This window comes from Pseudorca crassidens, chromosome 10 (genome assembly GCF_039906515.1).
Source record: "Pseudorca crassidens isolate mPseCra1 chromosome 10, mPseCra1.hap1, whole genome shotgun sequence".
Taxonomy (NCBI): domain Eukaryota; kingdom Metazoa; phylum Chordata; class Mammalia; order Artiodactyla; family Delphinidae; genus Pseudorca; species Pseudorca crassidens.
In genome coordinates, this window is record NC_090305.1 from 86,312,952 (window position 1) to 86,338,362 (window position 25,411).

The 25,411-nt window shown below is 40.3% G+C and overlaps 1 protein-coding gene and 1 pseudogene across 10 annotated transcripts in view; one reads left to right on the plus strand and one right to left on the minus strand.

Annotated features, from left to right (window-relative positions):
• The window catches only part of FRMD4B (FERM domain containing 4B), a 335,945-nt gene that overhangs the window by 34,733 nt on the left and 275,801 nt on the right, over positions 1-25,411 (minus strand). For all 10 annotated transcript variants that reach the window (XM_067755160.1, XM_067755168.1, XM_067755163.1 and 7 more), the window contains 4 exons: positions 10,849-10,932; positions 9,240-9,305; positions 6,516-6,573; positions 4,985-5,071 (listed from right to left, as the gene is read on the minus strand). In XM_067755160.1, the coding sequence (XP_067611261.1) occupies positions 4,985-5,071; positions 6,516-6,573; positions 9,240-9,305; positions 10,849-10,932 (295 nt within the window). The remainder of the gene's footprint in view (positions 1-4,984; positions 5,072-6,515; positions 6,574-9,239; positions 9,306-10,848; positions 10,933-25,411) is intronic.
• Positions 14,839-15,385, plus strand: LOC137232644 (large ribosomal subunit protein eL32-like; annotated as a pseudogene).

The window sequence follows — 25,411 nt, forward strand, 5'->3', positions numbered from 1 at the left end:
GTGTTGGAGGAAGCCAGGTGGGTTTAGAAATGATCAAGATGGCCGTGCTTAGAGAAATAAGCAAGCCACTGAGTTTAAAGGAAACAGGAAGACTTTTGGGCTGGTTACTTAATTCTGCTCTAGGCAATTGGGAATTCCAATTAATTTAAAAAACTCAGTTAACTGATGGCTAAAGACCTTTTCCCCACCCTGAAATGCCCTGGGGTAATGACATGTATCACAAGACTTTATTAGTCTTATAATGCCAAAGATACTAATCTTGAAAATCATTTTATCCTACTATGGTCTACCTGTAACACCTTGACTAGCATGTCATTTTTTTCCTCCCACCTCTGACAGGTTCTGGTTTTCCCCAGGGAAATAACTTGCTAGAGGGGTACAAATCAGTCATGACATATATTAATACTTTACTCAGCCACAGACCCATTGTCTACTTCTTTGTGAAGAACAGACATTTTTCCTTGAAATACCGAATGAACAATAAAAACCTAGAAGGCACGTGTTTGAATTTTTCTTTTTTAAATAAAGCTTCATCGTTTTTAAGTTTGAACATCCTACGATTTGAAGTTGAGTTCTGGGATGTTTCACCTTCCCTGAGAGTTTGCAATGACACATTTCATGCACAAAGGAAGGATTTAAAAGAAAAACTGCTTATGACCTGATTTTTTAATACCGTAATTTTTGTGGATTGTAACTCAGAAGTTAAAAAATTTCTCTTAATTTGCATCATACCTTAGGGCATTGTGGTTAATGAATTGGGAGGGGCAGAATGCTTACCAGTCTCTGAAAATAGTAACTGTGAGTGTGGACTCTTATGTGGGACACTAGGGCTCTGGGTTTGTAGCAATGTTGGGTCCTTCCTTAACCAGTGATCCAAGAATATTTCTCATACCCTTCTTTATCGTCTCTCTCCCTCACTACAAATGAGTAATTACCAGTTATGGAGTTATGACTGTGCATCCGGCACGACACTAAATATAATCGCATTAATTCTTACAACCACCCTAGTAGTTGGTGGTATTACCATTGTACAGAGGAGGAAACTAAAGTTAAAGAGAGGTTAAGCAACATGTCCAAGGTCACACAGCAAATGACATCAGAGACAGTCTTTGGATTGCTTCCCAAACCCTTGCCCTGTTGCATCATACTACGTGGATTGCAAACAAATCGAAGCCCCTGACTGGCAACAGCTTTATAGACAGGACACATGAAGAGCCTGTGCTGGGTGTTTTGGGAGGTAACACAAACACAGTCCCCAATATTCAGACCCTATAACTGAGAGACATTATGTGGAAAGGACAGAAGCCTCAGCCTGGGGACCTCGGACCAACCCTTTTTCAAAACGGACTTTCGCCATCTTATCATGGGTAATTCTTCCTCCTCCTGGCCTGTTTTTAAGCCATGTAATTATAATGCAGCAGGCATGTGATTCAAGAGGCTGAGCATCTACGCAACCTCCCATTCCAGCCTTTGTTTCATTCCAATTTGGCAATAGGACCTTCATTCCTGCCCGGCCATTGGTAACTTGCTGGAACATAGGTCCATGCAGACAGCTGAAGCGTAAGCCTCCTTCTACATGTCAGTGCTCACGTCCCTTTAAGTTAGGCATTCCCTTATTTGTGCAACTAAGCCAAGACAGGGACGTTAGAACGTCCTCCTGCCAATGAAACTCTTAAGTTGTCTAGACAGGAAAAAATAAAGATACGGAAGCAAAACCCATTGTCAGGTTTAACAGAAGCAGCAAGGAGAAAGCAAGTAGTGGTACAAAGTGGACACCTGCTAAAATAACCAAGAAAGAGAAAGCAAGACAGTGATGACGCCAGATGGCCTGTTTATGGTCCTTTTCCACCTGAATGACATGTCTTGAAAATGAAATAGGAAAACTCTTGCACACTGAAAAAAGGAAGTGGCTTCTGATCATTGTCTACAGACTCTGAAATGAACAAGCAAACCTGATTATGATCAGTGTCAAACAATATTTACCAATTTCTATGAAACTGTGAATGTAAAGAAAGGCCTGTGAGTCATGAGCAACTGAGAGGAAATTAACAGCAATATTTACTGTGTAGATTCTGATTCACCATTATTTTGGAAGAAAGCCTGGTTGTTTTTAGTAGATGGAGTCTGTGAGAATCTCAATTTTCTCAAGCCACAACAGCTAAGAAATTACTTGTGAGTCGATTTAAGTTATATTTTACATGCAAGATTGAGAAAAACCAAAGAAATGTTATTTCTTAAAGTAAAATTCAGGGAAGAAATAAATTGCCAAAAAAAAAATGTTAACATGGATGAGGTCTACCTTAAGAAAACATGATCTTACAAAATAGATAATAGGGGCTAGTTATTTGCCTTAGCTGAAATTCATTATCCTCCAACCCACTCTTCCCACAATGGAAACAACCCAAACGTCCATCAAGAGAGGACTGGTTAAATAAATTACGTATTTCAGCACCATGGAATCCTAGTCAGCTTTAAAAAGAGTAAAAAGACATCTGTTTTAGAAGTGATTTGGAGAAATATGACATAGTATGGAATAGTAAGATTTCTTTCTCTCTGTAAAAACTTAGTATACATGCTGACAAAGTCTAAATGAAGCAGTATCAACAGCCACTATGAAAAACAGTATGGAGGTTCCTCAGAAAACTAAAAATACAATTATCATATGATCCAGCAATCCCACTCCTGGGCGTATATCCAGACAAAACTACACAGCAAAGTGATACACGCACCTCCAGGTTCACAGCACCACTATTCACAACAGCCAAGACATGGAAACAACCTAAATGTCCATGACAGATGAATGGACAAAGAAGATGTGATACATACATACAATGGAATGCTACTCAGCCATAAAGAAGAATGAAATAATGCCATTTGTAGCAACATGGATGCAACTAGAGATTATCATACTAAGTGAAGTAAGTCAGAAAGACAAATACCATATGATATCACTTATATGTGGCATCTAAAATATGACACAAACGAACCTATCTACAAAAAAGAAACAGACTCACAGACATAGAGAACAGACTTGTGGTTGCCAACGGCGGGGGACGGGGGGAGGGATGGAGTGGGAGTTTGGAGTTAGTAGATGCAAACTATTATATATAGAACGGATAGACAACAAGATCTTACTGTATAGCATGGGGAACTATATTCAATATCCTGTGCTAAACCGTAACGGACAAGGATATGAAAAAGAATTTATGTATACGTATAACTGAATCACTTTGCTGTACAGGAGAAATAACACAATATTGTAAATCAACTCTACTTCAATTAAAAAAAAATAAAACAAAATAAAATTCATAAACAAACCAACCAGTATCATTCTCTTGACAGTGATTATCACAGGGGAGGGATGGGGGCTGCTGAAGAACTTCCTGCCCCAATTGATGTTTCTGTAGTGTGTGCTTTTTTTTGTTGTTGTTGGTTTCTTTTACAATGACTATTTAAAACTTTTGGTAAAAACACTAAAATATATGACTGTAAAGAAAAACTGTAGGCCCATATCATTTCTAACATTATTAGAAATTTGGTCTTAGAAACAAGTTTTCAAATATAACCAAAATTACTCGTATTCCTCCTGGAAATCAAGTATTCCTTACTTCAACTGATCTGGGTCACTGGGCCAAAATTATACAGATCAAGTTCTAATTGTATGATTACACAAATGCTTACTTACCATGCCTCACACAGATGGATCTTTTGTTAAAAATAATGCCTTCCTATTTTTACTCATAATTCTCAATAAGAAGCCACAGTGCCCAGCTAGTCTGATCCAGGAGAGCTGGATGGGCATTCAACGGGGGCTGTGGTTTGTCCTGGGCAACACCCTTTCATGTTTTCTGTGCCAGTTTCACAACCATAAAATGGGAAGAAAAGGGTAACTTATTCTCTAAACTCAAAGGAAGATTGTAAGTACTGATTGAAGCTAAAAGGACACTTAGAAGATGAAAAGCTTGTGGTATTATGACCAGGGCCTGACTTCATGAAAAATATGGCTGTTTTTCTAGTACAAATTAAAGCAAGAGACAGATGGAAGTGATAAGAGCTATTTAAGGCGGTGATGTCGGGGTGTGATAGAGCAGGCAGCCTAACCACGGTCTGTTATTATAGGTCATTGTTTCACAGCTGTGATTCCCAGGGCTGGCAGCAGAGGACACGGAGCGCGGCAAAACCTAACAGCACGGGTAAGCCTTTATGTCATTATAATACTGAGTAGGCCAGAGCAGCAGGATGGATATCTACACGAACTCATCACTTCTTATATAGGCAAAAAAGTATTGTACACTTGTGCTTGGTCAAGAGGAACAACTTCATAATCAAATTGCCAAGAATGTAACTTATTAGCTCTGGAAAATCCAAACCTGATAGTGTGACCCTTTAATAAATAGCATGTAACTTACTTTCCTCTACAAAAAAGTAGACATGTTAAATGTGGAAAATTGTGAAACAAAGATAAGCAAAACTAGCAGCAGTAGTAGAAAGAAGGTTACTTATAACTGTATCACTGAGAGGTAACTAGCACCAAAAATTCTGACTTAACGTCTTTACAATTCACCCATTTGTTTATCCATCCAATGTACATATGTATGTGTGTGCATATGTGTGTGGATGCATGTATATATTTTTATATATGTAAAATTCATTAAACAAATGACATCATCATGTTCATACTAACTTAAATAGAAACCTAATTGTATGCACTTGTAAACTACGTTGTGATCAACATCCTTGTAGTTAAATCTTTGTGTGTAATTTTACTTCCTTAGGATAAATGATCAGACGTGGAACTGCTGTATAAATGGGGCATGAATGAATTATAAAAAGTATTTCACATTTAACTTGAGTCTTCTCTAAACCTAGGACTTCACTAATCAAAAATTCTTTACCCAAGACTGCTTGTTGCCCCATAAAGTGATGTTTCTAGCTCTAGAACAGCTCAACGTTCTCATAAGTGTCTGAAATGATTCACACTCACTTTCCGAGGTTTCACCTTATCTTGCAAATCATACTGGCCAATTCCTTTATAGCTGATTCCAAGCCACCAAGGAAGTCCTTGTTTATCCTGGAAGATGGAAAACCATGAGAACCAAGACCTAATTGTTAAGGCTTACAGAGATGAAGTAACATCTACCAATTTCATCCTTTAACAAGTATCAGCAAGTTAAAATAACTTTGTCTTGGAAAGCAAAACACTATTTAAAATCCTGACTTGTTATTAAAATGCTTTCTTAGAGCTTCTTCAAATAAGATCTATAAGTCAAAGCACACCAATACTATTAACACCATCAAAAAGAAAGTAGCATTATTGTTAGGATTAAACAGTTGGAGAGAAGAAATAAAATGTAAGTAATTCAACCAGGAATTAATCCAGAGTACAAAGCCAGTTAACCACTGGAAAAAAAAAAAAAAGAAGAGAAAGAAAAAAAGCTCTTTGTTCTCTTGATTAGTAACCAGCTATAAAGGTCAGAGAAGTTTCCAAAGAATTACAACGATGAGAAAAGTGGTTCCAAATCCTAATGTTTATAATATACTTAACAAATGAACATGGGAATACTAAAAAATTCTTTGGGTGAATTATATGATTCAAAGATGAGATGCTTGAATAATGACTTCGAGGTACATATGGGGAGGGGAGGAATACATTTTTTTTCATAAATTTATCTTTTAGGTCTTGCCAAAGAAAGGGATATATACTGACATAGGGAAAGAAAAACTTGGGCTTAAACATATACTCATATGCAAACCAATTAAGAATCAGTAGAAATTAAAGTGGAATTGGTACGTATTTTTAGTACAAGGTGTCCTCATTATACAGGTATTATCCAGTTCCCCACCATTTTGAATTGCAAACACTGTCAGAACTTGAAAGTCACTCAAGATTGATCAAGTATAAAATTATTCCTCTTTCAAACAAGACTCTCTTCTTAACAATATGCTTTATCCTCTATCATCTCAAAATATTTCTTAGTTAATCTCTCCCTGTGTATAAACAACTGAAAGTACTACACAAATATAAAACATACCAATTGAAAATGGGTACTGCAAATCTTGTAAAAACTTGAGGATTTTGTGAAGCTGCTGAAATGATACTGGATGATTCTTCAATGATTCTCATACAAAGGCACTATCAAATGAACATCTAGTAGCATTAGAAAGGTGCACAATTGGAAAAGAGAAAAATCAGCAAAAGTAGCTAAAAGATTAGGTGTGCCAAAAGAGAATGACCTGAATACTTCAGGGCTAATCGAGGCTTCGGGAACACATCTGAACGCAGCTAGTATTTTGCAAAAATAATGTGCTTTATGATGTGCTAAAAATGACAAGATACAATCAGGCTTTTATTTTTTTAAGAAAATCAATCCTATTCTAAATGCTGAAATTTCTAGAGATAATTTACATATATATATGCATATTGATTTATGTGATTTTAGAAAGTTGGTGTTGTTCACTAACTCTCATAAAATAACACAGGCATGATGAAAGGTTTGTCATATAAAAGTATTTACCTTTACTGCATAATAATGGACTCCATAGGTCGGTAGAGCTTCTACTATTTTCATATACCTATGGAAAATGAATATATATTATAACCTCTTATTAAATTAGTTGGAGGGTCCTTTTGGGAAAAGTGATCTAAAGAAACACAATTTGTATCTACTTTCCTCATTATAACTTTGCCTTTGACTAAAGTAGAAATAGAATAAACCACTCCAGGGAGTAATATATTTTACTTTATCCAAATGTTGGGAGGTTGTTAACAAAAATTCAATTTCAAAAAGCTATAGGAAATGTTATTTTCTGCATATTAAAATTTCTATGGCTTAGAAACATATTGTACTTTATTATAAACCCAAACTTCAAGTATTTTTAAACTAGCACCTAATGATGCAAGTCATGAGAATCAACTTTTGGGTCATGCTCATAATAAGTAAAAAATAAAGCTTATTTTCTGCTTGCTGTAAATTAAGCAAACATGCTATAATAAAAACACGGTGGTTTTTATCACTGATGGTGGTACACTTTTAGAAATTTATACTTAACTTTTAAGTCAAACCTCTTAGAAATATATGCTTTAAAACAGTGAATTTTATTATATGCAAACCTGATTTTTAAAAATATGCACCCCCCAAAAAAATTAAAGTGATGATATACCTCTTGTTATTTTTAATTCAACAAGTATTTATTGTATAACTTTAAGACTTTATGGAGTGGACTAAATTGTGTTAAGACTTCCTCTCTGCCCACACAGAATTGAGGTTCCTGTATGATACAAGTGGACTCTAATAACATTTTGGAGATCAATGGCTCTGGACCTTGTAATCAATAATGTGATAACTTTTTAAAGTAAAAGGTCTACATGTTAGTGAATATAAAAAGTTAGGGGGACTTCCCTGGTGGCGCAGTGGTTAAGAATCTGTCTGCCAATGCAGGGGACAAGGGTTTGACCCCTGGTCCAGGAAGATCCCACATGCCACGGAGCAATTAAGCCCGTTGCTACAACTACTGAGCCTGTGCTCTAGGGCCTGTGAGCCACAACTACTGAAGCCCGTGCGCCTAGAGCCCGTGCTCCACAACAAGAGAAGCCACTGCAATAAGAAGCCCACACACCGCAACAAAGGGTAGCCCCCGCTCGCTGCAACTAGAGAAAGCCCGCATGCAGCAATGAAGACCCAACGTAGCCAAAAGTAAATAAATAAAATAAATAAATTTATTTTTATTTTATTTTATTTTTTTGCGGTACGCGGGCCTCTCACTGTTGTAGCCTCTCCCGTTGCGGAGCACAGGCTCCGGACGCGCAGGCTCAGCGGCCATGGCTCACGGGCCCAGCCGCTCTGCGGCATGTGGGATCTTCCCGGACCGGGGCACGAACCCGTGTCCCCTGCATCAGCAGGCGGACTCTCAGCCACTGCGCCACCAGGGAAGCCCAATAAATTTATTTTTTTTAAAAAAAGGTAGATGTGCCAAGGCCAGGCAGCAATTACACTGCACAGCCAGGATTCCAACAACGTGAGTCGGATTCCACAGTCTAGAGCCTTAACTACCAAGTTAGACAATTTCTTATTTGCAGCCACAATGATAATGATCAAAGAAAGTAAGAGGATGCTGCATTTCAACAAGGACAGTTCGTAATACATTCATTAACCTAACCTAAAATCCTTCATGGAAATTGTTATTCCTTTTTGTTTTCCAGTTCACAAAACAGGCACAAGTCAGGGATTCAACTTCAGGCTGTTAACTTCTCATTTCTGTCTTGAAGATCACAGCAGGTGCACTATGATAAAAAGGAGATGAGCGCAAGAGCAGGGATGTGGGGGAAATCTATACACTGACCAGGGGAATAGTGATCGCTAAGTCCTTATTTCACTTCTCACATGCTCTGAGCTATATTCAGCAGATTTTTTGTTAAAACTTCTATGGCCATAACAGTTATTCTACTGTACAATTACTATAGCAATAATGCTATATTCGTTTTTACAATTCAAAAATTTTTTAATTATAAATTTACTTTTTACAATTTAAAAACTTCAGTGTAGCCTGTGAACTGTTCTTAATAAATAATGGTAACTCTATAGGTCTAAAATGCAGAAATCTATCATTATGGTCTGCTATTGGTACCATAAAGAAACAGATTATCCAACACTGACACTGCATGCTCCACCCAAAACAGAGTCACAAACCAGGTAACAAAACACGGCCTCCAGATAGATGTTGTTTGGCTCATGTTGTACTAAAATCTTCTTAAAATTACTTTGCAATGTTTAAAATTAGGATTTAAAAAATTGTAATTTCCAGCTTTTCTTGAAAAACATCAGATGATCCGGCAACATTATGCCTGAATGCTGAAGCTGAGTAGTCTTGTCTCTAGCCAGGGCAAAAGCTCTCTAGTTCACCACAGTCCCCACCACTCCCTATTGCCTACACTTGGCCTATGAGTTCTCATAGTTGTTACCTGTCTGACACTGGGAGGCATCTGAATTGATGACACCAAAGTATGGAATGACCCAAGACACTTTATAATTCAAATAATTATAAATATAAATATATTATAAAAATATAATTATAAATATTATATTTATAATATCATAAATTATAAATATAAATTATAATTCAATAAGATACTTCTAACCAGGTGATTACTATATGCACACAAACTACACAATAGAAATCATTTCAGATGACTTTCTCAAACGGAAGACATTACGACTATATCTAAGCAAAAAGATACTTACTGAACCACAGCTTGACCCCGAGTCAGACCTTTGATTTTCAAATAATGCTCAATTACCCTGTCCTCACTGTAAAACAAGGAAACGAAAAGTAGAGCAATGCATGACTGTATGAGGTACAGATCCAGTTTCAAGATTCTCAGGTGGCCTACTTGAAACACTTGAGAAAGAAGGCCTACACCAACTTGTTTGGGAGATAGAAGCTAGTTGACTTTTGTTTTTGTAGGATATGGACATATGGACTCCTGAACCTCAGACATTTAACTACCTTGTCTCGATTTTATATAATTTTTTTTATATAATTTTATATAATATACTTATATAATATGTAAATTTTTAAAAACTTAAGTTGTTAGAAAAGGAAACATAATATCAATTCATCAAATAAAAAACTAATATTCTCTCCCATAACTGAATGGAATATAATAAATACAAAATAATGTTATTAAATGCTAGTGAGAGAGCCTTGCTGGGGAAATTAAAAGGGTTTTTTAGAGAGATCAGCAAGTGTAAGGTATTATAGACATTTTCCTTAAATTGTTCAGAAAGATTTAGAAAGAATTAAAAATGCTTCTGAGTGAGTGTTCAATCTAAAATATTCTACTGTCACTACTTGTGGACATAATACTTTAGAAGAAAACCCTTCATTATTGTCTTAGAATAAAACTTTTTGACTAGAAAGGAGAAACAGGCTGAAGTCTGGTCACCCTTGACATCATTCAGTTATTTACCCTCCTTTCAGACTGGCAGCTCATTAGTCATATCTCAAGTATAACTGAGAAGAATAAACGTTTTTATCTCTATACAACAAATAAGCAACAGTAATTGGTCTTTGCTTTTTATCCTTAAGAAACTATCACTTAACAATGATTTATTTAGAAGGTTCCAGACTCAGGATGCAATGTAGCCTCAGTACCTACTCTCACTATTGACTTGGGAAATATTCCAACTTTCATATTACAGCTATTCATGTTGAATATTTATTTTGTAACCAGTTTTTTTAGTGGAAAGGAAAACCATCTTCAGGATTCACAGCCTTAAATCGAGGAAAATATATTTAAAGGGAATGTAAGTAATTCAAGGGGAGAAAACGTACTTTTCTAGGAAAAATGTTGCATGGGAAATGGGGACTATGGATTCATTAAAATACAGGCAAATAAAACAACTCAAAATAGACAATGACTTCTGGCTGTAGAGGAAACCTGATCATTCAGGTTGTTTCTGTTTATTATGAATGCCTCTGTTCAAGGAAATCTGTATTTTATACCACTTGTATTGCACTCTGCCACATTAAGCCTGCATTATACGGTGACTGCACATCTACTGAGCAGGATTCACTTAAAAGCACACTCTACAAATGTATCATGCACTTGAACGAGAAGGCACATGGCCACTCTTCACACATGACTACAGTCTTGGGACAATGATCTCCAGAGAGATTTCATAAGACCTTTTCACTGGAAGGATCAAGGTCTACTTATGATTAGACTGACACGTATGATGGGCAGTTTGATATTTTCCGCACTTATATTTCTTTTAGTTCCCTGAAGAGCATGCCGTTCTCCGTGGAGGTTACTGTAACAGGGTCACTGGCAATCTTGGCGTGGCTTACCAGTAGGCAAGGGAGGGGTGCTCCTGCAGAGTTTTGGTTGGAAAGGCTGGTAATGTCTTTAAATCTTTCCTGGCATTTTCATCACTAAAAGGAAAAGTAATACAGTATGTCAGTCGTTGTTACCTAAAAGATTACCCAAGCTGGTCACCACATGAAATCTGTAAAGTAACAACAGCACACTGGGCTCTGTCAAATGTTATTGTCAGCATACATAAAGGCAGCCCCCAAATGGACAACCAACCTGATGAGATTTTGAAGTTTTTAAAAGACAAAAAAAAAAATTTTAAATACTATTAAATTGCCATAATTCCATTTTCCTTACTTATAAACTCCATTTTCATTGTATATTTCCTATATGTATCTATTTTATTATTGATATATAATTATTACTACAGTTGTGCACACTTTATAATCTATTTTTATGCAGCATTCTTCAAATTTCATTATACACTTTCTCCACACTCCTGTAGTACCCTCATTATTATTTTTAGTGGTTATATAATATTCACAATGTTGGAACACTGGTTATTCTAAAACCATTCACATAGAATCACCATTCTTCATAATATCTATCATTGCAATAAAAACGTTTGAGTGTAGACCTTTCTATTACTCGTCTGTTACTTCCTTATCACTCTCTGAAATAAAATGGACCAAGTCAGCCATCTGCGGAAATCACTTGGATAGGAGATGACTTGAGGGACTTCCCTGGTGGCACAGTGGTTAAGAATCCGCCTGCCAATGCAGGGGACACGGGTTCGAGCCCTGGTCCAGGAAGATCCCACATGCCACGGAGCAACTAAGCCCGTGCGCCACAACTACCGAGCCTGTGCCCTAGAGCATGTGAGCCACAACTACTGACCCCACGCGCCTAGAGCCCGTGCTCTGCAACAAGAGAAGTCACCGCAATGAGAAGCCCACGCACCACAACAAAGAGTAGCCCCCGCTCGCCGCAACTAGAGAAAGCCTGCGTGCAGCAACAAAGACCCAACGCAGCCAAAATTAAATAAATAAAAATTAAATTAAAATAAAAAATTTAAAAAAAAGATGACTTGAAAATGTGTTTCTAATGAAATCCAAGGAAGTTATCCCTCAAATTGCAACAAGTGAACTAAAATTTACCTCATGAAACATCAGCTAATTTTAAAATGGCAAAATTCTGGGAATACAGGTAATATTTTATAATAACTATGAATGGAGTTCAATCTTTAAAACCTGTGAATCTCTATGTCATACACTTGAAACATATAATATTGTAAATCAACTATATCTCAGTTAAAAACAATAATACAATGAAAACAAAACAGAACCAAAAAAGAAGGCAAAATTCTGGTTGTGAAAAGAGAAGGGTGTGGGTGGGATAGGGAGGGTGGGAGGGAGACGCAAGAGGGAGGGGATATGGGGATATATGTATACATATAGCTGATTCACTTTGTTACACAGCAGAAAGTAACACACCACTGTAAAGAAATTATACTACAAAAAAGATGTTAAAAAAAAAGAGAGAGAGAGAAGGGTGTGGTCTTTAAGGAACTTAACAGAAGGGAGAACAGGTAATATGACCCAGTCAGGTTTGTCCTGCACAGTGTGAGAACAGTCCCAAGTATTTAAGAAGGCAGTCTCTGATGAAACAGATATGACTTTCTGGGGTTCATCAGAGCCTAGGATAAGCACATTAAAGAGTTACTCAAAATCATGATTACCCTGGTGTTCATCAAACAGCATACTGGTAACTTTTTTCCACTTACTTGCCACCTCTTCATATCTTTGCCATTATCATCTCTTTGTTGAGGTTACCAAGAGCAGCATGAAATGCACTTCTAGGGCACTGTTCCCCTCATGGAAGTCCCATCACAACTCTTCCCACGTGGTAGGTACTATTATTACCCAGACTACTTCACAGGTAAGAGTCTGAGGTTTAGAGAAGCTAAGCCTCTTGTTCAACGTCTCTCAGCTACTATGTGGAGAAGCCAGAAGGCTTCAAAGGCCAAGACCATAACCACTGCATTCTATTACCTGATTCCCTGAAAGACTCCCAGAGCAGTGTCCTGGGACATTCTCATCTCTGGCAAGGCAGAGCTCCCCTTCACCCTCACCCCTACTTATAAATGAAAACTCTGAACTGATTAGTTGCAAAATCCATCACTCAAGCATTTTTACATTAGCTTCCCCAGGGTTTGCCCCAATGTGAATCGTGATACTGAAAGAGATGAACCCCCAACTGTAGGACTAAACGCTGAACTCAAGGTCAATCTCCTCCCAAAGCATTCACTCAATTATCTAGATCAAATGTTATAGGTCAAACTAGGGAACCAAGTATGGCCTGCAGACAGGCTTTGTTTGGTCTATGTTGCACTGTGCTGGATTAGAAATTGCTCTCTCCTGTCACTTGATCAGGCCTGGTGTAACTGTTTCTCCTTCAATGTCTACAGAAGGTTTGTTTACTGGTTCTATCACCAAGTTTCCCCACCAGGCCACAGGACAATCAGGTGAACCCACGAGCAACCTGTACATAAACTTACTTTCAGTAGGAACAGATAGAGTTGAGTGTCGCCTAGCTTAGAGACGGTATGATTTGTACCTGTCAATGCTATATTTCAAAACTAGGCTTGGGGCCTTTCCTAAAGGTGAGAGATCTGACTTTACAAATTACTCCAGGAAAGGAAAAGTCACTTGGCTCCCATTCTTATATAAGGATAAATCTCTCTATTCATTTGAAATCTGAGCAGTATGGCTTAACCACATTGACAATCTCGGGAAACTGGTTTGGGCTTCCTGAAACCCAAAATATATACCACAATCGTATTTAACCACAGTAAAGGTCACCTGTCGACTCCCAGTAATGATATTTATTTCTCTTAATGATTTCTTTTATGCTCTGTCCTTCAAATCCCATTTCCTTTTCAAAGAGGTTGGCTTATGAATTTTTTGTGAAGGGCAAATACCTGTACATGTTCTAAAGTGACAGACTAAGGATAACACTTTTTGTTATTAATCACCACCACCAACCACATGTGTGTTATCTCCTGGGTTCATGTGAACTGTGTTCCAAGAACTCAGCCTCACATTCACTTATTTCTTTGGATTATAGTTAATTTTGTGGCAATCAAGACCTACTAGAGTAGAAGAGACGCTGCTATTTACCATAAATTCACTTATTCATTTAGCAAATACGTATAAAGTGTAGACTGCATGCTGAGCACGTAGAAACAAGTGTCATATGACGAAGTTGCTTTTAACTTATACCAATGTAGTCAGCCAAAGGAGAGAGGAGAGGGGGGAATGAAATAAGAGGGAAATTTTATCCATCATTTTATTCAACAAGCTCATGGTTGAGAATAAGTGTGAAACGGGAGACTTGAAGTTGCTGTCCTTTAAGACAATTTTAGTTCCTGTGTCCTTAAAGCACCAGTCTCTCAATATACTGAGATTTTTCTAGTATTAAAGCATTTAACACATGTCTGCTAAACACAACTTGTATATCTAGTGACTAACTTAAGAAACAGCTACATGTTACAACTGGAGAAAAATACTACCTGTGTTGGATATACTGAAAGATGAACTTTGGCCTTCGAGATGTCACCCTCCCAAGGAGTTTTTCATTTTAACTATGCACCATTAGAACCTACCCTAGTCCTAAGATGCGATAAGACATTATACATCTGGAAATGGTGACTAAATAAATCAATAAATTACCAAACGTTAATCACAAGGCATCATCCTAAATAACAATGAATATTTACTCATTAAGACTTTTTTGGGATACTAGTCAATCACTGGGAAGCAACTAAAATGTGCATTAATAGGCAAGTGGCTTAGGGATCATTTTAAGGAAAGTTTAGACGATTTTAAAAGGAATATAATTGAATAGGTGGAGCAAAGGGATTTGGGGGGGTGTGAAACTATTGTGAATAATACTGTAATCATGGATGCATTTGTCAAAAGCTATAGAACACAGAGTGAACCATGATTTGACTATGGACTTTAGCTAATAATAATCTGTCGTCTTCTTTTCCTCGGCGCTGCCTACGGAGGTGGCCGCCATCTCCTACTCGGCATCATGGCTGCCCTCAGACCCCTCATGAAGCATAAGATCGTCAAAAAGAGGACCAAGAAGTTCATCCGGCACCAGTCAGACCGGTAAGTCAAAATTAAGCGGAACTGGCAGAAACCCAGAGGCATTGACAACAGGGTGCGCAGGAGATTCAAGGGCCAGATCTTGATGCCCAACATCGGTTACGGGAGCAACAAGAAAACAAAGCACATGCTGCCCAGCGGCTTTGCCCAGTTCCTGGTCCAGTTCCTGGTCCACAACGTCAAGGAGCTTGAAGTGTTGCTGATGTGCAACAAGTCTTACTGTGCTGAGATTGCGCACAACGTCTCCTCCAAGAACTGCAAAGCCATTGTGGAGAGAGCAGCCCAGCTGGCCCTCAGAGTCACCAATCCCAACGCCAGGCTGCGCGGCGAAGAAAATGAATAGACAGCTCGTGTGCACGTTTTGTTTAATAAAACCGTAAAACGGCAAAAAAAAAAAAAATCTGTCAGTATTGATTCATCACTTGTAACAAATGTACTACACTAATGCAAGGTGTTACTGATAGGGGAAACTGTGAAGAGAGGGGGAAGGGGAAGGAGAGAGGATATAGAACTCTCCATACTTTCTGCTCAATTTTTGTGTAAACCTAAAACTGCTCTAAAAACTGAAGTCTATTAATTTTTTTAAAAAAGGTAAAAAAATAAAGAAAAATACTTTAAATTAGTGGTTCTTAACTGGGGCAATTTTGCCCCTCGGGGGATATTTAGCAATGTCTTAAGACATTTTTTGACAGTCACAACTGGGGAAGGAGGTGTTACTGGCATCTACTGAGCTGAGGCCAGGATGCTACTATACATCCTACAATACACAAGATGGGCCCCCAGCAACAAAGAATTATCTTGCCCCAAATGTTAATAGTGCTGAGGGTTGAGAAACCCTGATTTGGATTATTATAAAACTCCTGATAATTCAACCCTAAAACTTCTAACTGTACTGTATCTTTCAGACTTAAGAATTTTTCTTTTGTGTCACTCTTAGACTATTAAATATTAGAATATAAATATATCTTAGATGCAACTCTCTAACAGGAGCCAAGTGAGAGAAGTATTAGAAATCCAACTGTCTAAGCCAGCTGAGAAAGGCAAGTCAAGCTGGGCAGCAGACACAGGGACTCGGTGGGGACCATGAGGAAGAGGAGAGAACATTACCCACTTGAAGTTACTTAGGATATAGATTTGACTGTGCGTGACAGAGATCAACACTTTAATTTCTCCTTACCTACAAGTTAGAGCTAGAACAGCATGAAGTGTTCAGGGACTGAGACTCTTGTTGCTTCACCGTTCGTGGGGTTCTGCTGTCCTTCACATGGTCTGAGATAGCTCACCACCATGTCCACCTTTTAGCCATCACGTAGGGGAAAAAGAATAAAGGAGGACATAGCCACTCCTTTAGGGGCAGAACCTGAAAGCTGCCCACATCCCCTAATCCCACTGGCCAGAAAAATCACAAGGCTCTTGATAATTGCAAGGGACACTGAGATATGTAGTCTTTATTTGGGGCAGCCACATGCCTTGCTACTAATATTATTACTAATATGGAGAAAAGGGAGATTGGATACTGAGGAAACAACCAGATGCCACTGCTGATGGGGAACCACCACTCAGATCAATGTAATTTCTGCCACGTGAGAATGTGGATCCACTATTGCCTAATGATGGCACTTTCTTCAAAAATAAGGCAAAATCTCAGAGTTTCACCTAGAATGTCTGAATTTTAAAATATTGCCTCAACCAAAAAACAAAAAAGGAAAGCCAAAAATAAAAAGTAAAGCATTGTGCAGGCTATATCAAACATACCTGCAGACCATCACTATCGCTTTGCAATTTCTGACAAACTAATAGTAAAGAATGTATAGGGAGGCCCTTCTCAGTTCAGCTTGGTTTCTAGTTTCAGATAATTTACTTACAGTGCAAAACATCAGTAGGGCATGAGTAAATGAGACACATAAATAATGCTGACAAATGTGGAATCTAGACCATCCCAAAAGATTACTTTCTCAGGAAAAAACACAGCCTTAATTTCTTTGTGTTAGAAAAGGTTCCTATTAATCCTCCAAATCTGTTCACTTGTGCTATTGCAAAATATCCTTTCTTGTGAATACACAACATCACTTTCTATAAGGACCTATTCACACAGGAAACTTCTAACAAGCCACCACCAGTAAGGAGGTGATTGAGCTGGGGACCTGTCTATGACACTAAAAGAGGACGAAAAAGATGGCTGAGACAGATGACCTGGCAGCAAAATGGGTTAAATCGTTCAACAAGCAGTGCACAAGTAGAAACCCAAATGGCCAAGAGGCAGAAGCAAGGGTTCAGCTTTATAAGTACTCAGGGAAATGCAAATTAAACCTTCAATGAATTACCACTTTGCACCCGACTGCACTGAGGTTACATGAAGATGAAGGGTGATAGGAACTCCCATCCATTGCTGTAGAATGCCCATTGACATGATCTTTTTGGAAATCTGCATACCCCATGACCCAGAGATCCTTTCCTAGGTATACCTCTAGAGAAACTTATGCAAAAGAAAAGGGTTTATAGCAGCATTGTTCACAGTAAGACAAATAAAGAAAACAGCCCAAATATCCCATAACAGTAGAAATGATAAAATTACAGTATTCATACAATGGAATACCATGCAGCAAACAAAATACAGACTAGCTTCACACAACATGATGAATCTCACGATATTTAGCAAAGAAGCAAGACCCAAAATAATATATACATCACCATCCCATGTATATAAGTTCGAAAGCAAACAAAATGAAACTACAGAGAATCATACGTAGGTGATACAGTATAAAGCAAAACAAGAAAATATGTTCTATACAGCCCAAGCACCTCTGGGGAAAAGAGGGGATTTTTACTGGGAAAGGGGGGTCCACTACACAATGGGGGTGGGGTGGGATCCTGGCAACATTCTTCATCGGGTGCGGTTACGTGGCTGTGTAATTTCTAATTTGTTATTTAAACCATTCATACATGTTTTACACATCCTTCCGGGTGATAGAATTCACCTAAAACTAAGTCAAATCTGGTTAGTGGGTGTAAGGGAGGGTACTGATGAGCAAGCCCGTTGCCATTTAGGAGGCAAGTGTTTCAAACACTGGTGCATTATTCTTAAGTTAACCCTGATCATTTTCAGAGTTTAGAACCTGAAGGATTTCACGTTTGAGCGGACTGACAGTAGCTGAGTGCTTATTTGTTCACCCTCCGAAGAACCCCTGCGGGGGAATTTGCCTGGGAGCCAAGGCCACGTGGATCCACTGAGCTGGCGGAGGCAGCCAGGTCTGGCTTGGGCAGAGAAGGCCCCTCCTGGGGCTGACAGGCAGGCAGCGTGGGAGGTTAGGTTTATATGAATGAGGATCAACCTCAGAATCCCAAGGGAGGGCCTCTAAACAGCCGGGAGGTGAGCAAGCCTGGACGGAGATGTCTCTGCCTCGTCCCAGCAGGAAACGCACTCACCCTGTCTGGACGTTCTTTTTTTTTTTTTAATTTATTTATTTTTGGCTGCGTTGGGTCTTCCTTGCTGCGGGTGGGCTTTCTCTAGTTGTGGCTCGCGGGCTCTGGAGCGCAGGCTCAGTGGTTGTGGCGCACAGGCTTAGTTGCTCCGCGGCATGTGGGATCTTCCTGGACTAGGGATCGAACCCGTGTCCCTTGCGTTTGCAGGCGGATTCTTAATCACTGCGCCACCAGCAAAGTCCTGTCTGGACGTTCTTGACCCGAATGCAACGGAAGTGTTATTTTAAAGACGAACTTGACCAGAACTGCCAAGAGGGACTGCTTTCTCCAGGTCCTAGCCAAAGACAATGCCCATAAATCTACAAGACTAGCTCCTTCTCAGTAACAAACCAGAAACTGCTATTCTTCATCCTTTCAGCAGGAATTCAGATGCCACAATGAAGAACACTGCGTTTTATCTAATTATCCAGGCTGATAATTAGATTAAACACCTGGTAATGCCTCCTTTAGGTACTCCAAGTTCCTATTCTGACAGCTTTCTAGAAGGAAGCGGCCCATGACACACCATTTAGCCACCGCAGCTCTTTTTCCCGTGATGATTCCTTTTGGCATTCCCAAGCCCCTTTCACGGGCTCTTGTTTTTCTTTACTGACCGCAAAAACCCTGTAGGAATGTGCCAACCTCACTCATTTTTGAGAGAGCCACATGGCTGGCAGAGCTGAGGCCACCCTTTGTGTGCGCTGGAGCAGTTGTGTGGAAACAGCCACCCCCAGCAGATGTGTGCACCTGTTTGTGCCTAATTGGGAACTTGCCCACAGTGACAAGCAGCCACCTGCCATTCTCAGGCTGGAGGACGAGGGAGTGCGTGCAATTAGCAAACTGTGGTGCTGGCACTTGTGGAGCAAACGGATCACTGAATGAGATCCTCAAAGATGGCAGCTGTCAATGCTTGGTGTGGAAGCACCCTTCGGTTTCTAGGACAGTTTAAAAAAAAAAAAAGCCCAAGCCCCAAACTTCTAACTGCCCCAAACTGCTAACGCTCTTCCTTAACTGAAATTGCAAGCAAAGGTGCCTACAAAGCACGTTACATATAATGACCCAATGGAAATGAGCGTAGAAACATCACCAAGACATAAATTAAGCTCTTTAAAAAGTAACTTGGGACTGGAGTCTTGCATGAGTATAACTCATGCATATGCAAATGTAAAAAAGCTATAGTTAATGCCTGTTGAACACTCAAGATAAAGTCTACCATGTAGCCTAAGGGGCCTCCAAGACCGCAAGCAAGTTGTCACAGCTGGGAGCTCTATTTAATACTGTGCTATGTGCAAGCTAAAGATTTACTGTCTTTAGGAACTGGTGTAAATTAGAAACGTTTGCCAGTCTTCTGGAGTTGCCTGTACAGAGGCTGGTGACAAGCCACTTCCTTATCTATGCTTGCTAGAGAGCTGGGGTGGCCGTCAAAGTTTTGCACTATACTGAAGGAATGGTCCATGGCAATGATCATAACGGCCAGAAAAACTGTATTTAATGTCTGTTAAATGGTGTAACAGGTGTCAACTCAATTACTAAAGCATTCCAGCTGGATCCAGTGTTTAAGGAGGACAGCTTGCTTAAACATGCCATTATTAGAAGGATCTTGGATACTGAATAGAAACACTAATTTCCTCAACTAATCTACCAGCATTGATCAACACCTTGGTCGTTAGCAGTTTAAGGTATGTTCTCAGTTTACTTAGAGCATTTGCTCACTGGCCAGATTACCTTCACATCACCCATTTTTAATTTAAAAAAAAAAATCATGTTTCTTTCAGTTATCTGGGAACTTGGCCTTCAGTGATGAATCTAGTTTATTATCTCCTTGACTTAATAACTAGGGAGTTCTAACAGTAAATTTGTCTCCACTAATTCCTAGGTAAAGGGATTTTAAAGGTTGACAAGCATGAGAAAACACAGGAGTTCTTTTACAGTCCCCTGACTAGCAGCATCCCTATTATCTGAGAACTTGTTAGAAATGCAAATTCTCGAGCCCACCCCAGACCTACAGAATCAGGAGGGCAGAAGCTGGGACCCAGCGATCCGTTTAATAAATGACTTGAGAACCACAGGAACAGAATAACAGAATAAACACATCATAAAACAAAGGGAGATTTTCAAGCAAGAGATAGCAATCTACAGTTTAAAACAGGAAAGGAGGTCAAAGAGGCTGAGGACAGCCCAGGAGGTTAGTTTCACAAGACTCTTCGAGGCTGAGCCAGCAGTTATACAGAGTGGATACCTTCATTCAGTCCCTAAAAAAGAAAGGCTTTGAACGACAGCTCACACTCACTGAGCATTACTAGGTTTCAGAGACTGGACAAAAACCTCTCTCTACAGGTTATGCTATTATCACCAGCATCCCCATTACATAGATGTGAAAACTGAGATTTAAGAGAGATTTAAACTCAAACGGCAAGAATGTAGCAAATATGGGGCTTCCCTGGTGGCACAGTGGTTGAGAGTCTGCCTGCCGAAGCAGGGGACACGGGTTCGTGCCCCGGTCCAGGAGGATCCCACATGCCACAGAGCGGCTGGGCCCGTGAGCCATGGCCGCTGGGCCTGCGGGTCTGGAGCCTGTGCTCCACCACAACGGGAGAGGCTGCAACAGTGAGAGGCCTGCGTACCGCAAAAAAAGAAAGTAGCAAATATGACTCCAAGCCTGTGCTTGAACCACTCTGTCTAACTCCTCTAATTCCAAAAAGAGACGGAAAATGGGGGGAGGAGGAGGTGAGGAGATGGAAGGCTTCTGCCAGCTTAACTCGAGGCTTCAGAATTTATAATTATAGTGGCCTCTCATCGATTCTACTAAAGTTAGTTTCTGGGACTTCCCTGGCGGTCCAGTGGTTAGGACTCCGCGCTTCCACTGCAGGGGGGCATGATTCCTGGTGGGGGAACCAAGATCCCGCATGACGCACGGTGTGGCCAAGAAATAAAATTTAAAAAATAAATAAATAAAAATAAAGTTAGTTTCTTCGGTGAGGATAGGCTGCATTTTTTCAACCAGATAATCTGGATTAGCCAAAAACTGGATTAAACCACAAAGATCTGAACACGGATAAGAAGATTGAATATGTGTTATCACTCAATGTTTCTTAAACCCAACCAAAACCACTACAGGCTATAGTTGTCCCCTGATAGCAAAGATACCAAATTTAGTTTTAAACAATTTGTTTTAAGAGCCACAAAATCAGACCCGTCATTTTCAGCAGAATTTTAAAACAGGGCACCCAAATCCGCCTGAGAAGCCCAACACCCAACAAAGTTTCCTTAAAACACACGAGGTGTTCCTGATGCCCGATTTTTTAATCTTGACTAAAAAAATTCACAGTAAAATATCTACCCCTGTCGAGTTCTCTCTTTTAGAGAACAGAGGGCTTGGGAGGTGCTGCAGAAAGTTGGAAACAAATTGTCATCATTCATAGTCAATCATACACCAAGGCAGAAAGCTAGGGCTCAAATCCACCCCATTCTAAAGCCACCACTGGTTGTTGCAGTTTAGTCAAACTGCTCACAGACTGAGACGATTTCATAATAGCTAAAATAAAGTGTCCGCCTCACTTTCCACCCCTCCACACCAAACCCTGCCAGCTGGTTTAGGCAAGCTGATTTGGTGTGTCCGACCCTGAGTTCTCAGGGGGAAACAGGGCCCACTGATGTTAAAGACTTACCCAGGGGCCCCTCGGAGAGGTGGCGCTAGATCGAGAGGACCAGTGGCTGCTTGTCTGGTTCTCTGGACTCCAGGTCAAAGTGGAGCAGCCGGGGAGGAGAAGGAAGCAGAGGAGGGAACTGGAAAGGCAGGAGGAGGCCGGGGGGAGGGGCCGGAAAAGCCAGGCGGGCTGGGCCAGACCTTGCCCCCTCTCCTCCCAAGTCACAGGGTCTTTCCAATCTTGGAATTTTCTTCCCACCGCGTTTGAACAGCTCTTGATCACGCCTCAAGCCAAATCAGGTGGTCACCATTTGCAGAGCGGAAAGTGAGACCTGAAAGGAGCCCTTCTCCTGGCCTCCCCCTTAAGCTAGGGATGCTCCCCCAGCACTTCTGGGAGAAGGAGGGATGCCCTCCATTCATCTTAACCCATTGAAGCTCCTTCCCTGGGGATCAGGCGTGAGCACACATTTCTAGGCTGCCTCTGGTTTGCAGCTCCCTCTGACCACTCAGTCCCTTCACAGGACAATAAATGAAACTCTTGTGGCTTTAAAGGAGACTGTCCTGGGCATGTGCTGTGTGGCAGACAAGTGCTCAGCATTTTACTTATACAAAATACAAAAAAAGAACTCATTTAATTCTTATGGCGAACGTAGATGTAGGTGCTATTTCTAACTTACAGATAAGGAAACTGAGGCTTAGAGAGGTCACCTGGCTGCCCACTGTCCCACCAGAGCTGGCACATGGGCAGCCAGGGTTGGGACACAGGCTACTGCAAAGCTGCCACATACTTAGAAACAAATCAACAGAGCAGCCTACCAGCTGGCCCTAGACTTGTAATGTGCAGTAATAAGGTAAGGACTTCGAACTGGATACAGTCCCAGGTCTCCATGTTTGTAGGACGTTTGTGGTCTTAGATAAACTAACCTTTGTGAGCCTCGGTTCCTCATTATAAAGACAGGGATAGTGACCTGTCTTATAGCGTTCTTGGGAAGATGCTATGAAGCTATGTTGCTATGAAGGCACCTGCCTATGTTCAATAAATGTGTTCCTTCATTTCTGATCACAACCCATGAAACCAACAATTATAAACACTTTATTTCTACCATTCTCAGAACAGGCTGCGGGTGGATTACTACCACTGAGAAGAATCCCCAGTGGGCGATCTTAGATTAGAGTTGCCAGATTAAATATTTAGAACACACACTCAAAAAGTTATTCGTTGTTTGTTTTATTTGCTCAATCGGGCAACCCTAAGGGCTGGTAATAAGCCACATGGGAAAAGAACTTTGGAAGGGACTTGGCAAGTCCCAGGTTGTAAGTGGCTTTAGGATTGGTTCAACAGAACCCACAGTAACTGGTGGAATTTCAGCCTTGAAACTTGCTCCTCCAACATCATGACCAATCCATGGAATTTGTGTCAGATCCCCCTCACCTCAGCACTCTACCAAAGAGACAAGAAACCGGTGTGCGTTCTGGGGAACACAGCGTCCACTCAGCTAGAATTCCGTTGCTGTTAAATTTCTGTCTGTGGCCTAACTTGTAACAAAGGACGAATTACTCTGTCCATCTGCGGGCTTGATAGGGATCAACTGTCAAACTACATTTTTTTTTTAAGTCTAAAGAATTTCTAATAATAATGAAAATGTGATGAGAGATTTTTCTAAACATTAGTCAGCTTGCCAAGGACTCTGATCCTGTCTACTTTGAAACTTCAACTCTTTTAGAAGAAATGTAATCCATAAGGATGACTTTGGCTGAGAATTAGGTTAACATGAAAATTTGTAAATATTTAAAATAAAAACATTTTAGAAATTCAGAGAGACAGAGGGTAGAATGGTGGTTGCCAGGAGTTGGGGGGAACCCAGTGAGATTCCAAGGTCTGAGCCAGCGCTGATGACATTCCATTGCTGCCAGAAACAAGCTATGAAGAACTGTCTGGCATGTGGGTCCAGGAGTTCGCCAAAGTCTAACTGCATTTGCATTATCAGCCCAAATCAGTAGATACTGTTAAACATCTTTTGGATTCACTCTTGAGGAATTATCAAGTGGAAAGGCTGAGGAGAAATTCAGAGGATGGGGGTTAAAATCCAAGTACCACCATATGTGGAACAGATATGTGACCGTGATCACTACGTCTGTCTCCACATCTGCAGAATGAGGATCTCAATGGCTATAATTTGAGAAGCAGATGATAAAAGTACACAGGAATACCTGGCACCTAATAGATGATGATGAAAGGAGGGTGCACAATGGTGGAGTGAAAAAAGCATGACCTCTGCCATCAGATGGCTTGAGTTCAAACCCTAACTCCATATGGTAACCAGCTGTATGACTTGGGCAAGTTACTCAACTTCTCTGAACCTCAGTATCTTCATCTATAAAATGAGGCTAGGGACTTCCCTGGTGGTCCAGCAGTTAAGACTCCACGCTTCCACTGCAGAGTGCATGGGTTCGATTCCTGGTCAGGGAACTAAGATTCTGCATGCCGCAGGGTGTGGCCAAAAACAAATAAATAAATAAATGAAGTACAAAATGTAAACATCAGGAAAAATATTTAAAAAATAAAATGAGCATAATGATACTACCTAGCTCATATTGTTGATACCAGGGTAGCAACTGAGTATTTAGGAAGCTTTTAAAAATGAGTATTCCAGGTGCCAGGCACCGTTGTAACCCTTTCACGTGCATTTTCTCTCTCGATTTTCACAGTGCCCTTATGAAGTCAAGGTTGTTACTCCCCGTGCTTCAGACCTGGGAGATCAAACATAGTGAAATCAGAAAAGGGTAAGAGGTTCCCAGACATATATGCAAAAAGGCTGTTTTGCAGAATTCTGTGTGGTTCCAGCTTCCTCAATGGAGTACCCATTTAGACACCTACAAGAGGACCCCTTCTTTAACAATCCATTCAACACCCGGGCCTTCCCAATGCTTTACAGTTTTCAACAGCCAGGACCAAGCTACAATTTGCAAGGCCCAGTGAAAAATCAAAATGTGGAGCTTCTTTGGGAAAAAATCATGGAGAATTTCAAGATTTCGAGACAGAAGAGCATCAAACCAAGAGTGGGGTCCTTCCGAGCAGGGGGCCCTGTGTGACTGCACAGATCACACACCCATGAAGTCTGCCCTGCCAACAGCTTTTTCCCTGGTAGGTTTCCACTGTCTTAATTGCTTCCTTTCTGCCTGCCCGGCCTCAGGCGCCTGTGCTGAGAACTGAATGAGCCTGTTCACAGAGGCGCGCAGGCCCCTGGGGGCCAGCAGGTTCTGGGCAGGGCCTCCCATATACGGGGGGGAATCACAGGCTTGCTGCTCTGGGGTGGC